We start from the raw sequence: 15882 nt of genomic DNA, 5'->3' as shown, positions 1-15882 counted from the left end.
GTGGTACGCGTATATGCAAATGATGGGAATAACTTGTTGATTAAGAAATAGGATTAGGAATTTAATTTCAAGGTACGGTGGATGGATGGGAGTTCATCTTATATAAGCAATGATTGAAGTGGGAGAACATGAGTTGAGTGCCACATTATGTGCCATGTCTAGTGGAACTCCTCACCCATCCTCAACCACATTTGCCACACTTACACCTACACCCACATGGATGATGCAATCCCTGATGATATATATATTGATATATACGTACACCCAGATGAACGATCCCAATATTATGATAATATATAACTAACTCCATGGGCTACCAAGCAAAAAAATATATATATCTCACTTATTATAAGTATAAGACCTCTACCTTATCTATAAACCATTCATTCATGAAAAAAGAATTGTAAACATCATCAGCAATAAGGCTGATATCTAATTAAATTATTAAACCATTATTGTTGTTTATTATGAATGATCTTATTTGGTTAAACTGCCATAAGTTAAATAAGACAAAGCACAAGTTCAAGTGTTTTTCATTTCATCTACTATAATAGTTACTTGTGATAGTGAAATTCTCCATGCTACAAATAGTTTTGTGCCTCTGATCCAAAGGTAAGAAAGTCAGAGGTGAAAGGAAATTGTCCTTTATTATGTACAAAGAATGTAGTTTATTCTTTGATGTAGAACATATAAGAAACTTGAGAGTTTAGACTAGTATATGGAAACTCTAACAAATACTAACTACTAATATATTGAAAGTGGTAACTCCTTTGACCTGCATAACCAGAGATTATATAAGTGGATAGTGCTGGAACGATGATAAAGCTCGAGTGTCTATCGAATACCTTGAAATTGGATGAGAATCAATCAACATGAGGATTTTGGAGCAAGTATCGAGCATTATGCAGAAGAGCATGAGCCTCCTCATTTGAGGCATCAAGCAACCTGAGTTCTTTGATCTCGTCCATCCATTTCTCCGTTTGTTCTTTATGGATCCTGCAAAATTGCAAATTAACAATAACAATTATTTTGGTTGGAGCAGAGCAAGAATTTAAGTTAAAGATTGAATTATATAGAAGTGAATATATAATAGGTACTACTAACGTGATCATCCGCTCTTCGAATTCATTACTGAGCTCCTTAAACATTGTCTTTCCAGATTCAAGAAGTTCAGACACCTGCAACAAACAACAAACAGCAAGAATGAGAAGATCCATTTCATAAATGAATGAATAAAAGGATTATTAATATTATGTAAGTGAAAATAGTACCAGGTTAGTGAAACTGTCCAATTTTTCAAGAATTTGAGTGATATGAAGTTCCATTTCTGGCGATGCACCGTTAGTCTGATCAATTTCAGCCTCAGCCATCAAAATAGCTCCGTGGTCTTCCACCTTATAACAAAGGCAACCAGTCAATCAGTTAATGGACATAAATTAGTACCGAGTCATTCGAGTTGAAGTCGGAGTCGGAGTTCAACATACAGCTGGTTTCAATCGCTTCCTGTTATCATCTTTGGCATCCATTTCAAGAATCTGATCAGTAAGAAGAGAGAGTTCCAAAGGAAGGATCAAACCCTAAATTGATCACTGGAAAGCTAAAATACAATCAAGCGACAGATGAGAGCTGAACGATTAAGAGATAGATGAAGAAAAGGTAGATAGATATGTAGCGTACCTCGGTGTGAGTGGCTCTGATGGAAGATTCTGATCTCTCTGCCATTACCAATCAAACACAGTAAAGAGTACACACTCTCTCTCACTCTCACTCTCACTCTCAGTTACGCGGCAACCTTTTAAATGAAAGCCCTTACTCCACACTCCTCACTCTCACATTGGCGCCACCCTTTCACCAAGGACTTTTCAATTGGGGTTTTTTAAAATTACCCAAAATAAACATTTATACCCTTCCAGAAAAAAAAAAAAAAATTAATCATTTATATGTGATTCTAAGATGCACTTCCTTAAAAGTGCACTCTTACCTATTTAGACATCTAAAAAAAATTGAGATTATTACACAAAAATATAAAAACAACAAAAAATTTACAAAAATACGGTTTTACGGAATTTTAAATATTTTTACGATTTTTTTAATTTTATTTTTACGGTTTTTTTATGTTGTAATCTTGTTAATTTGTTGTTGATTTTTTGTTATCTGTATGTTATTTTTTGTTGTTATTTTCATGTTACTTTTATGTAGTTTTCTTGTTGATTTTATATTGTTTTCGTGTTATTTTTTGGAAAACCGTAAAAATGTAAAAAAATAAAAAAATATTCTTTAAACGTAAAAATATAAATAATTTACAAAAAATGGTGCCTATTTTTTTCATATTCGTTTACGTTATAATTATTTAGGGTAAATAGCGGCGAAACCCCCAAAATTTTCATTTTGGTTTCACTTAACTCCCAAAATCCACATTTAGGCGGTAAAATCTCCAATACTCGTATTCTGTTAGCAATTTAATATTTTCGTCCATGTTAGGTGTTAAGTGTCATGTTAAACTGAACACAGTGTACACGTGACACAATTTTATTTTATTATGGTTGCAGTAACCCACAAATCCGAGTGTAAAAGTAGTAAAGGTTCATTATAAGTTGTGGAAGAAAAGGGAAAATGTAATTTATGATGTTTGCCAAGACAAAAGCTATACACTCATCAAAAATTGTTTTATTAAAAAATTGGATATTACAAGAAGATAGAGCCAATTTTATAATTCTAGTTGTAAGTTGGTCAAGCTTATTGTGCCACAAAGAAAAACTAAATTTGGTAATGACACTAAGTGATTAAGGCAGTAAGGACTTGAAGACTGATGACCCAACTCAGAAGGCAACAAATGAGTGACACTGGAGGAGGAGAGTTGACTAAGGTAGAATCAAATTTGTAAAAGTCCTTGTCAAGCTTCCCAAATAAAGTGGTATTTTGAGTGTCTTGACCCTTGACATAACAAGAAAATGAGTGAAATTTAAAGAAGATATTGATGTCTTTGGCAAATTGGGAGATGCTTAATGAATTTTGGTTATGGAAGAAACATATATCCGATTATTAAGGGTGAGATGTTGAGAGATAAAATGAGAAAGGATATATGAGTTACCAATGTGTAGGAGTTGTGGGCACCGAGATTGGACCCCTTGTTAGATGATGAGTTGCTCCAAATTCTAGGTACCAATTATCATATGAGATCAATTCAGGTGAAGCATGGCAAGCTTGCATTTCAATAAGATGAGCTATTGTAGGAAACTGGTTAACAGATTCAGGACATGTAAAAGATCTTTCAAACATATAGAAACATTGTTTGGTTGTATGACCCATCTTATGATAGAATTTATATTAGAATTGACATTGTGGCTTTTGGCTCCAAGAATTAGGTTGTCCTCTTCCAAAGCTCGGCAAACCAGCGCGAGCTGTAGAATTGGGATTGTTGTGATTGACATGTCTAGAGGTAAGACCACCTTGATGTATGGCATTCATCATATGACCAACACCATTTGAGCAAAATTAAGGACCACGAGAAGATCCATAAGGTATCCATAAACTAGAAGGAAAGGGATTGTGAGTGAAAAAATTAGGTTTGAAGGGTTTAATATGAGAGATATTTGCTTCACTTTTGTTTATATCTAGAGACTTGACATTCTTGTCAATTCGAACACACTGGGCCATTAGAAGTGCTTCCATCTCTGCAACTATCTAGTTATCATTTCTTGTGGTGCAGAGGTGACAAAGACATCATACTAGGGAGCAAGAACACTAAAGATTGCCTCAATATGATCTTGAGGTGTCTTATTGTGACCGATGGTAGCAAGAAAATCAACAATTAATTCCCTTAATCTTCAGCAGGTAGTCATTAAGAGAACCACTCATCTTCATGTTCATAAGTTGAGTCTTGTAAAGACAAATATTGATAGTGTTAAGGGTTGTGTATTACTCATTGAGAGAGTTCCAAATCTAAGAAATATTATCACATCCAATCATGTGATTTGTGGTTTTCTCGGATATTAAAGACAATAACCAAGAAACCAAGAGATTGTCTTATTGTTCCTAATTCTCAAAGGCATGGTTTCTTGTATTGCTTGGTTCATCAGCAAGGGTTAAAAAGATGACAAGAATTTGAGTTGAATCGAGATATTTGTGAAGACGGCTTTCTTTGATTGAAGCTAACACTTGATGTTGCCAAGAAAGAAAATTATGCTCATCAAGCTGGATGGACAAGAAATGGGCAAACAAAAAAAGGTAAGATTTTGGAAGAGGGACTTGAAGAGGATCTTGAATTTGAGTTTGGTTCAAACTTAATGCTCCAACACAAAGCAAGAATTCTCCATTAAAGAACGATTGAAACTCTAATACTGTAATGTTCTATCAAGAATGAGGAAGAAAGAATCGACTCTTTTATTCAATTGAAAGAAATTACAATTAGCATTTAAGGACTTACAGGTTGTTACTACTAACTGTTACAATCAATAGCAAACCAACAACCGATTCAATACCAATAACTAGTAACAAATAACTACCTAAGCTATTAATAACTAACTCTCAACTTGCTTACTAACATTATCCTTAACAACCATCTTCATATTTTATCAATGATTTCAATGATTTGAATTTTTTAACAGTTTTAACGAACTCACCAAGTCATGGTACTGAATAAATTTTAGTAACAAATTTGAGAAAATAATACATAAACATAGAATGAATCTGATCATCGAGCATACACCTTGAGATAACGCTAGCAAATTGTATTGAAAAAGAAAAAAATATATAAAAATTCAAATAAAATATACCAAATATTTTGTAGGCAACTAAAAAAATATATATTCTTGTATAAACATACCTCTAGAAACGTTTAATTTATACAAACCTATTCCATCAAATTACAATATATTTATATAGGTAGCCAAAACAAAACACCCTAAACCTTTAAATACATTACTTACATTGTCTCAAACGATCATAATAATAACAATGGCAAGCACGAAACAATTTTGAGAAAATTAAATGAGTCTTTGAAAGAGGCAAATTTCAACCGAGTGAGATGCAAAAAACGCAAGATAGGTGAGAGCACAAAAGAAAACCTTAAGGTGATATTTGGCAATGTATGTTTCATGTTTTGCTTGCTTTGCTTTGCTAGTGCTATGAATTTGGGTGAAGTTTTAAGAGAAGAAAGAGGCGTAGGATTAAAAAGAAAACAAGTAAATGCATGGCTCGCTAGAGGTTGGTTACAAATAGTGGCTATTAATGGGATTTATTCTGTACACATTATAAAAGAAAGAAAGAAAAAAAAAATCACTTGTCAATTCTTAGGTTAGTACACATATGTCCGAGTTCAGGCCTTGCATCCATCCATGAGGTGAATGTTGTATCGGCTCCTTTAGTGCAATAGAGGTAGGATCTAAATGTCACCAGGAAAAAATAGCGCCTGCACACATCGGCAAATCATTCATTCATTCATATACACAATCATTATCGCGCTTTATCACTTTCAACTTTCATCTCATAATAAATATCATCTTCTTTTACTGAAAATACGCAAATTAAATACCTTAAAGCCTTGATGCCCATGTCCATTAAGTACGCTCCCTGCTCATCATCCAAAACCGGAAACTTCTCCAGTTCCTTGCTATAGTGAAAGATATCATCTCTCAAGTGTCCAGCACCTGCACACCTATTTACATTGAACAAAGAAATTAAGCTAAGCCTGCTTCACCAGTCACCTCAACTCCAAACAATCACTGCAAACTTCTATTTTATTGAACATACAAGCTTCTCTTAAGACTTTCTTACCTTTCAATCACAAGGTCAGCATCTACTTTGCTTTCTGGACCGTACACCAGAACTCTTGTAAGGCTTAATATATCACGGTAATCACCCATTCTGAGAGTTTCTTCATTAGATGCCCGACTAGGCAACTCCTCGTCAGCATTGTTTATCTGGTGCATACTACTACCCAAGGATGTTTGAACTTCTGAAGAAAAGCTTGCCTGAGCACTAAGTCTAATACAAATAATTGCCATGGCATATGCCACTCCTCCAAAGCCTGTGTGCGATACAAAAAGGTAACACCCTGCAGAGCTATTTAAAAAAAATTGTTTTAAGAACTGAGAGGATACATTTGCCAATGTGAATATCCAAGAAAAGAAAGACAAAATAATCTACGCAAAAGGAAGACTTAGTGATCCATCACAGAGAACATCCTGGATGGTTGAAGAGTTTCTATCAATTTATAGTGTGTTTGGTAGGAGAAAAATATGAAAGGAAGGAAAGGAGTGGGGTTTATTAGATGAACTTGGTGTATATTGGGTAGGAAATAGGGAGAAGAATGAACCAATTTTCAACTCCTCCAAATTAGAGAGATTTTATGAAGAAATGACCATAATTGTTCAAATGAACCTTCTCATCCCCCAATTCCACCTCTCCTTCCTACCAAACAAATGGAGAATGTTTGATCTTTCCTTCTTCTACCCATACAAAACACAAGAATGTATGATTTTCTCCTTCATGCTCTATTTCTTTCCCTTCGCACCATACCTCTTCTTCCTTTCTATCTTTTCTCCCCCAAATATATCCTTATGGACTAGGAAAAATAATCAAGCCCCACATACAATTTAGCATATAATAAGCATGTTATTAGACTATCACAGAGCTGAAAGTATTTAGGATCGGATACTTACTCATCTATACAGTTCTGGATTGCATCTACATCAGACGATAATGCCTCCCTCTCTCTTGTTAATGGAATTCTCCTATACGTAATATTATAACCATCTTCCTTCAAAGAAGCATATACCTCTGCAGGAGTCTTCACATCATCTGCAAAGATGTTTTCCCAATATCCTATGACACTGGATTGATTCAATGTTGGGTTATATTCTTCACGATGTAAAAGTATCCGACCACCTGACAGTCTAACTTCAGACAATATGTCTTCTTTTAGTCGTTCTTCCATGTGTTCCACCTGCATTAGATTGCAAAACATTGGAACTATATTTGCAATACGACTACTAGACAAAATGAGAAAAGTTTTGATGACGTACCACAGAGCCAGTTATTCCAACGTGCTTGAGTGTATCAACGGGCTTATTAAGCTCCCTGAGTACAAAAGGTGTTCCATTAATGTAAACAACTGCCTCTTCTCTCAAATCAGTTAATATCACTTTTTCTGCAGCAGAGCCTTTCAATTTGGGCTTAGCACCTAGATATGTTAGCATTTCTTTGGCACCAGCAATTGTTGGAGTTGCCATACTGTACACAGGGTATCCATCCACCTGTAGAAAATGGAAGTTACGACTTTACAGCACAAAAGTCCCGTTATCTATGAAATCTAATCTTACAATGATCACATGATAAGCTGTTCGTAAAAAAACTTCATGTATATAATGTTCTAGAGTTCTCTGGTCCAATTGGCAGCTAGTAAATCGCTCTTTAATGAAATATTTAACTCTGCCTCCATAACATTAAATTTACTGTCCTGTACTTGTCCAATCCGGCAACACAATGACTAAAGATATTTCACTGTAATGACTCAAGAGATGGAACTATGGAATTACCATATGACTTTGACAGCATAATAATCATAAGATGTTTGAAACACATCCATGTAAACTTACCTTGTAAACATGTGGTGCACCATGGATCTGTATGTTGCTAGAAGTTCTCTGACCAGGAAAGAAATACATTTTAAGTATAGAGCCTTTCCCTAAAACCGAACCATTTCGCGTCTTTACAATTGCCTCCATAACTGCATCACCATTTTGGGACTCGTAAGGTGCTCTCAGTTCCTCCTAAATGAAAAAAAAAATGAGGGTACATATCCATGCCCGTAAAAGGAAATATTGTAAGAAAAAAGGAAATGTTGCAAGCTAAGAAAAATAGTAAGTCTCAAGTTTGCTAGTCCAAGAAAGAAGGAATTACAGGAACTGTGAAGAATCTTCCAGGCCTTAATCTTATGCTCCATTTCATTGCTTGAACCTCTGATCTTTGATGCAACCACTCCTTAAATGTCATCCTGGATTCTCCTTGTCCACAAAATCCATCAAATGCTTCACTACCCAAGTATGCTGCAAAAGTAATTAAACGGAAGTACCGTTCCAAGTACTCGGCACCGCGGTTTAGTGCTACCCTCCTTACCCTTGGTTCAACATGCTGTTGATTGAAAACTTTTCGGTACTGAAGAACAGCTTGGCGTATGTTCTGCAAAGCCGAACATCTATCTATAATAGCATCCAAGGCTTCACGGCATTCCACTCCATTATCAAATAATCTTGTTATTTTCCACAATAATAAGATATCATTTATGCCAAAACTTCTACCTTGGTCCTTTTCAATTTTTACTTTTGCAACACTAGAAGTTGATGGAACAACATTTTCTCCAGTCTCTTCACCACTGGAGGTTCCACCATCCTCCTCTTCATGGGTCATACTATCAAGCAAAATTTTAATAGGCCTACCATGATCAATTCGAAGTTTCAAAAGGCAAGCTATTACGGTGCCAGTGGTTGTCCTTCCTCTGCCCATCTGTAAATTTTAATAATGTTCAGAAAAAGACAAAGTACAGTACATAGAATTGCGAATTCATTTAACATTTAAAATGCACAATTCATCACAGTAAGAATGAAAAATGTTAACCTGGCAATTGAAAACAAAAGCAGTATCCTTGGAAGACGAAGCAATATTCATTGCCAAAGTGTCAAAGTCTGAACTTTTTGGAGCTTTACCATCAGTTATAGGTACACGCGCATATTTAATAGGAAAACCATCAGCCTCTAAGCATTTAAAAACCTCAAGTGGAGTCTGAATAGCATCGATATTTACATGTTCCCAAGCATCAAATATTTGTCCATCATTTGTTTCATGAATAACCATTATGGCACCACCATAACGTTCAGCTTCTCTGAGGATATCTTCTTTCAGTCGAGCTTCCATTCTTTCCACTCTCTCACGATCAATGCCCTGAAAGAAGACATCCTAATTTTACTTTCCCCAAAAATGGACATAGACAGTTAGGGAAAACATCTCCCTACATTCTAGACTAGCAGCAATAATGTAGATTACACATTTGAATATGTATACATACTATATATGCCACAAATAAAAATTACCGAGTATTCAAGCATGTTTTTGTATGGTCTTTCAACCTCACGGAGCACAAATGGTTTTCCATTTATGTAAATAACCGGTTCCTCTCTCATATTGTGCCAAAGAACTGGACAACCACTTTTCGAGCCACCAATTCTTTGTATCACAGATCGTATTCCATCGATAGTTGGATTTGCTACTCCATAAACTGGAAAGCCAGGAACTTCCCGGAAATTAGGGGCACCCTCAACTCTTTCAGGTAAGTGTTGGTTTTGACAACCTGGGCAATGATCACTTTTCAGAACAGTTTGGCTGCCTAAAACCTCACCATTTCGTGATGCAGCAACTATACCCATCTCAGAAGGACGACCATCAGTAGATTCAGCAATCTTCATAAGGGATGGCTTCAAACTTGAATACCCAAGTGCACCCATTGGATCTCTCCTTAGCAGTCTGAAAGAGCACCAGATTGCAGAAATATTATTAATGACCAAAAATTCCAACAATAATAATGCCTAAGATATGACCTAGTTCCTTTGTTTGTCAAAAAAAAAATGAAGAAGAGGGTATTAACTAGTTCATCATGAATTGGGAGAGGAAAAAAGAGGCAACATCACATATGGAAATCCGCTAGATAATCTTCATATATTTTTTATCCTTACTGTTTTGCTTTCTTGAAATAAGATATATTCTACTTTTCAATATGAAAGATTGCAATGCCTAAAAGTTGTTCTAGAAACACAAATTTGTACCATTATTTTGACCCTCAATTAGCATCAAATTCCTGAAGAAAATAATCACCTTAAATCCTAAGAACCCTGGCTAATCTAACCTTCTACAGGTGCACTTTCATCCGAATGTAGTCATATACCTCAACATTATTGGAGGTTTTTAATAAAATATACACAATGCTCAGAATTTCTCTATGGTGATGAGTCTGATGACTCAAAACAGTCAGTTGGGATCAATGATAAAAGTAAAAGAAAAAGCAATAAGCGACGAAACCAGTTGGGATCACATTCAATGTTTGCCATATTGTCAACTTTATTAAATTAGATATGATAAGAACTTTTAATACCTGCGAAGAATGCTATAGAGTTCTGGTCTCGCTCTCATCCAGTCAGCAAAATTGCTATTACCAACAGATTTAGATTGAAGGGCTGATTTCTCTGAATGAATGTAGACGGCAAAGCATATAAGAAAGTAGTATCTCTCAAGATACTCCACAAAAAATGAAAGCAACGCCTCTCTTTTCATTTCATCTGGTTGACGTAAAATGCTATTGCGATAAGTGGCAATTGCCTCACGCAAGTTCTGTAAAATTTCAACAAATGGTTTCATGAGTTCAACAGACTTTTAATTTTAAAAGAGCTTATATATAAATGTATATGTATACATATATAAATATTTTCTGGCAAGAAATGGATGAAAGAGATTTCTTGGAAAAATCAGATAATTTGAGAATCTCCCATTAAATAGATGTTTATAAAGCAAACTGAAGTCAAAGGGTGCAGCATGGGATTGAAGAGTTATACCTGCATGGAGGCACACTTGTCTATGACTTTATCTACTTGCCTTTTCCCTTCAAGGCCACCCTAAAACATGAATTAATAATGAAATTTTTCAAAAAGTATTAATTTTTCAGTTTTTTTAATTAAAAAAAAAAATAAGAAAAGATTTTAAGTACCTCTAATACCCTAACCAGGCTTCTTATGACACCATATTCCCCTCTACGAAGTGCTTCTTCTGTGTTTGGAAAGTTGTCAGTGGCACTAGCAGCAGCATCTGAAACTCTACCAATTGAATTGGATCTTGGAATACCTATTTATGCAAAAAGACTAAGAATGAGAAGCTAACATCATCAAAGCAACTGACTAGAGTGTCGTGCCGTTGCCAAATGCCAATAACAACAGAAGAAAGTGGAAAAATATACAATATGTTAAAACTACAATATGAGTGATCCAGCAAAAACTTATTAATAATATCAGTAAGACATCTGTTGTTGATTGAATGTAAACATGTTTGAAAATTTGCTTTCCAAGCCATCACATTACTATTACTGATCCAAAAGAAAAAGTCTCATTTAGAGCTTGAAAATCAATCCTTACCTTTGTCCTAGTTTGTTCAGAAATAATTATTTATTGTGGATACATGTACACTCAAAGGCAGGGAAGACTACCACTTAACTGCTCAATCCCAAATTATACATCAGAGGTAGAAGAGATTATTAGGCAAAATATTGGTAGAATGGTCTGGTATTTTAGATATTTCTCCCTCCACAACTATGATCTAAGAAACATACAGACATGAAATTTCAATATGCCACATCAAATGCTAATTGTGGCATGTTAAAAACCTTACAAAAGGAATAGAATTCTTCACGGCTACGTAGCTTAGATACTGATCCAATACTAAATTACTTGTGATGCGACCAAAGAACTATTTGGCATTGTTCCAATCTAATTTGACGTCTAATGTCATCTCAGTGTTTGAAAAAATGTTGAAGATACATAGAAACAACACTCGCTATTTCCAATCTAATTTGACTTCCTCAAGGCATGCAGCACTCGCTAGTTTTTATATTCAGATAACCATTCTTTCACTGATCTTATATATTACACGATTCTCCCTCTTGTTGTTATACTTATACTTCAAATAAAGGGCCCTTAACCCCCTGATCATTATGATCTATTTCACAATTATGACTGGACAAGTAACAAACAAGCTATTGTGAGTGCTCTTAGTATCAGTATTCTGCAATGCACCAACAATAGGCTTTCTCCTGCTTTAATGTTACATTTTGTGGAATTAATATTATTAGCAAGCATAAAGTGAAAAGTAACAGATTATTGAAAGTAACAATGAGAATAACCAGGTTAACAAGACAAGTTTTTCTAAAGATATTTGTAACATGATGTCAAATAATGTAAATACACAACATTAAAAGTCATATGCACATTCATTGTTCATTGTATTGATGAATAATGATTATTCCAAATATTGAAAGTAAAAAAGAGTATAGAAAGCAGGAATGCTACCAGAAGATCCTATTCTGTTGAGATAAACTAAAGTTGCAATCACCATCCCAGTTGTAGTCCGCCCACGTCCCATTTGACAATTAAATATAATCTTTGTATTTATATCAGCTTGAGAAATTTTATGAACCTAGGAATAAAAAGCGAAAATTAGAGACAAATGTAAATGTTTTACCACAGAAAGACTTGAAAGAAGTGTTTGTCATGACAAAATACAGTCTGCTCATATAAACTCATTCTTATTATCTGGTTGTTATTATTTGAGTAGAAACTAAGAGTTGTGAACACTTTTAAGTGACATGTAGGTCTTAAGTATTGTCTACGACAGAACACTTAGGCAAGCTAAAAGGAGGATTCTTCCCATTTCAACTCACCAAAATATCAAAATCCAACTCCTTGGGAGATTTTTCATCAGTTATAGGAACACGCTCATAGTCAACTAGGTATCTGTCTACTTGTAATTCCTTGTACACCTAAAGGAAAGAAAACAAGTTGAGTTATCAAAACAAAATATATTTTTCTTTCTTGACCCCTTCTTATGAATAACATACAGTAGAGATACCTCTAGTGGTGTCTTCACAAAATCACGAGATACTGGTTCCCATTGGTCCACCATCTGGCCATCTGGCAATTCATCGGTGACAAGGATCTTGTTTCCATATCTGGGATGTCAGATGTGCAAACAAATCTATCTCTCATTCAAATGAAAAGGTAAAGAACTGTACAAACAATCACCATATTTTTGGGAGGGGCTGGTTATAACACAATATGCAGCAAAGGAAAATTTACCTCGCAGCTTCCATGAGGATGTCTTCTTTCAGTCGAGCCTCCATTTGTTCAACCCTTTCCCTATTGATTCCCTTATTCAATATAAAAGGCCATAAGCAAGTTTAAAACAGACAGATGTTATTAGCACAAATACGTGAATTCTTGCAGTATAGTATAAAATTTATGAATCTATTTTTAGAAAAATTAAACATCCAAATAATCCTCCTAATTAAACCAAATGTGATGGGCCCTGGTTCAGGAACAAGTTTCAAAACTGAACTACATTTTGAGAGCAGAAGTATTAGCTTATTCTGAGGTGGGGAACTACTATAATACCGACATTACTACTGAGTTAAGGATGATATTCATATGGAGGTATGCATCTTCCTTTCAAAAATAGAAGTGTTTGCAAAATGCCCAGAAGATATGGGGTTGTTTAGCTTAACATTAAAGAAGAAAGTGATATAGCCTTAAAGATGTTGTATTGGAGTTCATGAATGAAGAGGCAAAAACTTTTGGAGTTTAGAAACATGGGAGTAAAACATAATGTTCAAATTGCAAGTATAAAAAATAAAACTAGACTTTATCAACATACCGTATATTCCAGGTTTGAGAAAGGCCTTTCCACATCACGCAATACAAAAGGGCGTCCGTTAATGTACACTACCTGTTTGAAGAAAAGAAAGAACATTTCTTTAACATGAAAATTTATTTGGTTGGGAACAATCACTTGTACTAGAAGGCTATCTGGTCTGAAATCTTTTGCATGGTCAAAGCATCAAAATGCTCGTGAGTCCAAAATTTAGGTTGGTTGAACTTGAAAACGAAGCTAAAATGAAATAGACCAGGGAAATCGAAATTGGCTAAAGAAATTAAAGAACCTAATAAGTAATGGATCTGTGTAAGAATTTACCGGCTCCTCGCGAAGGTTAATCCAAAGAACTTGAGCTTCCTTTCCATGAATGTGGTTGAGAACATTCCGGATCCCATCCATGGTGGGAATTGCAACACCATGTACATGTAAAGATTCGGCCTGACGGTAGTTTGGAGCGCCATCGATTTGAGGAGACAATCGTTTGTTCTGGCATCCAGGAAAGTGGTCGCTTTTCAGAATCGTCTTCTTCCCAAGCACTGATCCTCCCCTAAGCTTCATAACTTGCTCCGGCTCTTTCGCCGCAATGGACGACATGTCGTTTTGCGTATGTACGACTAGCTCCGCACTACTACTACTACAACTGATGCAGCTGCCGTGTCTGTATATATATATATATATATGTATATATATATATAATGTCGTGTTCTCAACAGCTTTCTCAGAGACAAAAAGAGACGATTTTTATTGGGTGGGTGGTAGAAACAAGCTTCAGTGGTTTGCGTGTGTGTATGTATTGTAATTGGTATTATTATATATATGTGTGAGAGTGGATAAGAGAGGAATTTTTGTAAGGAAAATGGAAATGTGTAATTAAGAGAAGAGTGAGGGTGAGGAGGGAGAAGAGCTTCAATCTATTCCTTCCTGACATCACAACGTGAAAAGCATGCGCTGTTAGCTTTTGCTTTTATTATTTCTTTAGGGAAATTTGATTTTCTATACTTAGAAAATCAAAAAATTTGATTTCTAAACCAATAATTTAAACCCTAAAAAAACTATACTTTTTTTTTCAAAACCCCAAAAATACCCCCAAACTAAAACTATCTCTCTTTCTCTCTCTATCTACCCGGTCCCAAGAATCCCACACCCCAGGTCCGATGGTCGGACCTTGGGGTCCGATGGGTCCGACCAATCGGACCCCAAGGTCCGACCATCGGACCTCTCTCTTCCCCTCTCTCTCAAATCGCAGAAAAAAAAAAAAAAAAAATTAAAGCCTGGTCGGACCTTCGGTCCGATGGGTCCGACCATCGGACCCATCGGACCCGAAGGTCCGACCATCTGACCCTTTCTTCCTCTCTCTCCAAAATCGCAAAAAAAAAAAAAAAAAAAAAATTTCAAAGGTCCGATGGCTCGGACCTTGGGGGTCCGATGGGTCCGACCATCGGACCCCCAAGGTCCGACCATCGGACCTTTGTCTTCTTCCCTCTCTCAAATCGCAGGAAAAAAAAAAAAAAACACATACCTTTGACATTTTCGGAGTGGGTCGGGGTTGGGAGTTCGTCGGAGTGGGTCGGGGTTGCGAGTTGGTCCGACTGTGTGCTCGGGTTGCGAGTTGGTCCGACTGTGTGCTCGTCGGAGTGCTCGGCCGACTGTGTGCGTTTTGGGTTTGAGGTGGGTTTCGGCAGAGAGACTAAGAGAGAGGATGAGAGAGGCTGATTTCAAATGAGAGAAATGAGAGGGGTAGTTTAGGAAAATTGTTTAAATGGGCATATATTACCAATTTTAATAACTTTGCATTTAAGGGAAAATTTTTTGGGTAATTGCTTAACTACCCATAAACATAATGCGCACACCGATTACTGCATACACATATTCAATCTTCCTTTCTTCTCTCTTTCCTCCCTTCTCTCTTTCCTTCCAAGTTCCCCCTTTTGGAACATGGCTCTTATCCTCTCTGCCAAGGCCAGGTCCGGTTTCAGTACCGCTCCCAAAATTTGTACTTTTTTGGTTTATTAGGAAACAAAAATGAGTGGCAAAGTAAAAACCTGGAAAGGTAATATTAACAGTAATAGTAATAAAATAGGATATTTTGTTTATTTTTGGAATGCTAATAAAAATCAGTGTATTGCAAAAAAGAATATCCTCAATTTTTATGGTACTAGGAGGAGGGAATAAAATAAGGGTATAAGAGTAATTTTAATTTTTAGAGTGGTGATTACTTTAGCATAATGGTAATTATATTGTATTTTTTTTTATTAAAACTTGTCATTTTATTAAGAAATTATTACATAAAAAAAAAAAAAAAATTGACACTTTATTTACAAAAGTACTTCCATAAAGTGTGGACAATATTTATACTTTTTATGCGATTTTAATTACCAAAATACCTCTTACACTATTACTTACACAATTAGGCGATGG

At 35.6% G+C, this 15882-nt stretch overlaps 2 protein-coding genes across 4 annotated transcripts; both read right to left on the bottom strand.

Annotated features, from left to right (window-relative positions):
• Positions 1 to 518: 518 nt before the first annotated feature.
• Positions 519 to 1901, bottom strand: LOC115715594 (uncharacterized). 3 transcript variants are annotated; one of them, XM_030644339.2, is made up of 6 exons: positions 1678 to 1901; positions 1485 to 1535; positions 1272 to 1394; positions 1105 to 1178; positions 846 to 996; positions 519 to 775 (listed from the first exon to the last, which is right to left on the bottom strand). In XM_030644339.2, the coding sequence occupies exons 1-5, from the start codon at positions 1720 to 1722 to the stop codon at positions 864 to 866; spliced, it is 426 nt and encodes a 141-aa protein (XP_030500199.1). In that variant the 5' UTR covers positions 1723 to 1901; the 3' UTR covers positions 519 to 775; positions 846 to 863. The 3 variants fall into 3 exon arrangements, with proteins under 3 accessions (XP_030500199.1, XP_030500266.1, XP_030500333.1); XM_030644406.2 differs by having other exon boundaries at positions 629 to 996; positions 1485 to 1597; positions 1678 to 1893; XM_030644473.2 differs by having other exon boundaries at positions 629 to 996; positions 1485 to 1589; positions 1678 to 1893.
• A 2893-nt stretch (positions 1902 to 4794) lies between these two features.
• On the bottom strand, positions 4795 to 14850 carry LOC115715861 (uncharacterized). The gene is made up of 18 exons (XM_030644567.2): positions 13783 to 14850; positions 13465 to 13536; positions 12891 to 12961; positions 12664 to 12763; positions 12476 to 12574; positions 12105 to 12231; positions 10754 to 10887; positions 10602 to 10661; positions 10145 to 10380; positions 9090 to 9519; positions 8617 to 8940; positions 7903 to 8505; positions 7599 to 7772; positions 7026 to 7256; positions 6663 to 6946; positions 5776 to 6063; positions 5534 to 5656; positions 4795 to 5410 (listed from the first exon to the last, which is right to left on the bottom strand). The coding sequence occupies exons 1-18, from the start codon at positions 14056 to 14058 to the stop codon at positions 5278 to 5280; spliced, it is 3765 nt and encodes a 1254-aa protein (XP_030500427.1). The 5' UTR covers positions 14059 to 14850; the 3' UTR covers positions 4795 to 5277.
• Between the last annotated feature and the right edge of the window lie 1032 nt (positions 14851 to 15882).

This window comes from Cannabis sativa, unplaced genomic scaffold, assembly GCF_029168945.1.
Source record: "Cannabis sativa cultivar Pink pepper isolate KNU-18-1 unplaced genomic scaffold, ASM2916894v1 Contig3, whole genome shotgun sequence".
NCBI lineage: Eukaryota > Viridiplantae > Streptophyta > Magnoliopsida > Rosales > Cannabaceae > Cannabis > Cannabis sativa.
The sequence above is the reverse complement of the archived record's forward strand: the minus strand, read 5'-3'. Positions and strand labels throughout refer to the sequence as shown.

Coding starts and splice junctions, on each gene's coding strand:
- LOC115715594 (XM_030644339.2), bottom strand. CDS start 1,722: ATGGCAGAGAGATCAGAATCTTCCATCAGAGCCACTCACACCGAG. Junction 1,179..1,271: donor TGGACAGTTTCACTAACCTG/GTACTATTTTCA, acceptor TGTTTGTTGCAG/GTGTCTGAACTTCTTGAATC. Junction 997..1,104: donor TTCGAAGAGCGGATGATCAC/GTTAGTAGTACC, acceptor GCAATTTTGCAG/GATCCATAAAGAACAAACGG.
- LOC115715861 (XM_030644567.2), bottom strand. CDS start 14,058: ATGTCGTCCATTGCGGCGAAAGAGCCGGAGCAAGTTATGAAGCTTAGG. Junction 9,520..10,144: donor CTCTATAGCATTCTTCGCAG/GTATTAAAAGTT, acceptor GTGCTCTTTCAG/ACTGCTAAGGAGAGATCCAA. Junction 7,773..7,902: donor GAAGATTCTTCACAGTTCCT/GTAATTCCTTCT, acceptor TTTTTCATTTAG/GAGGAACTGAGAGCACCTTA.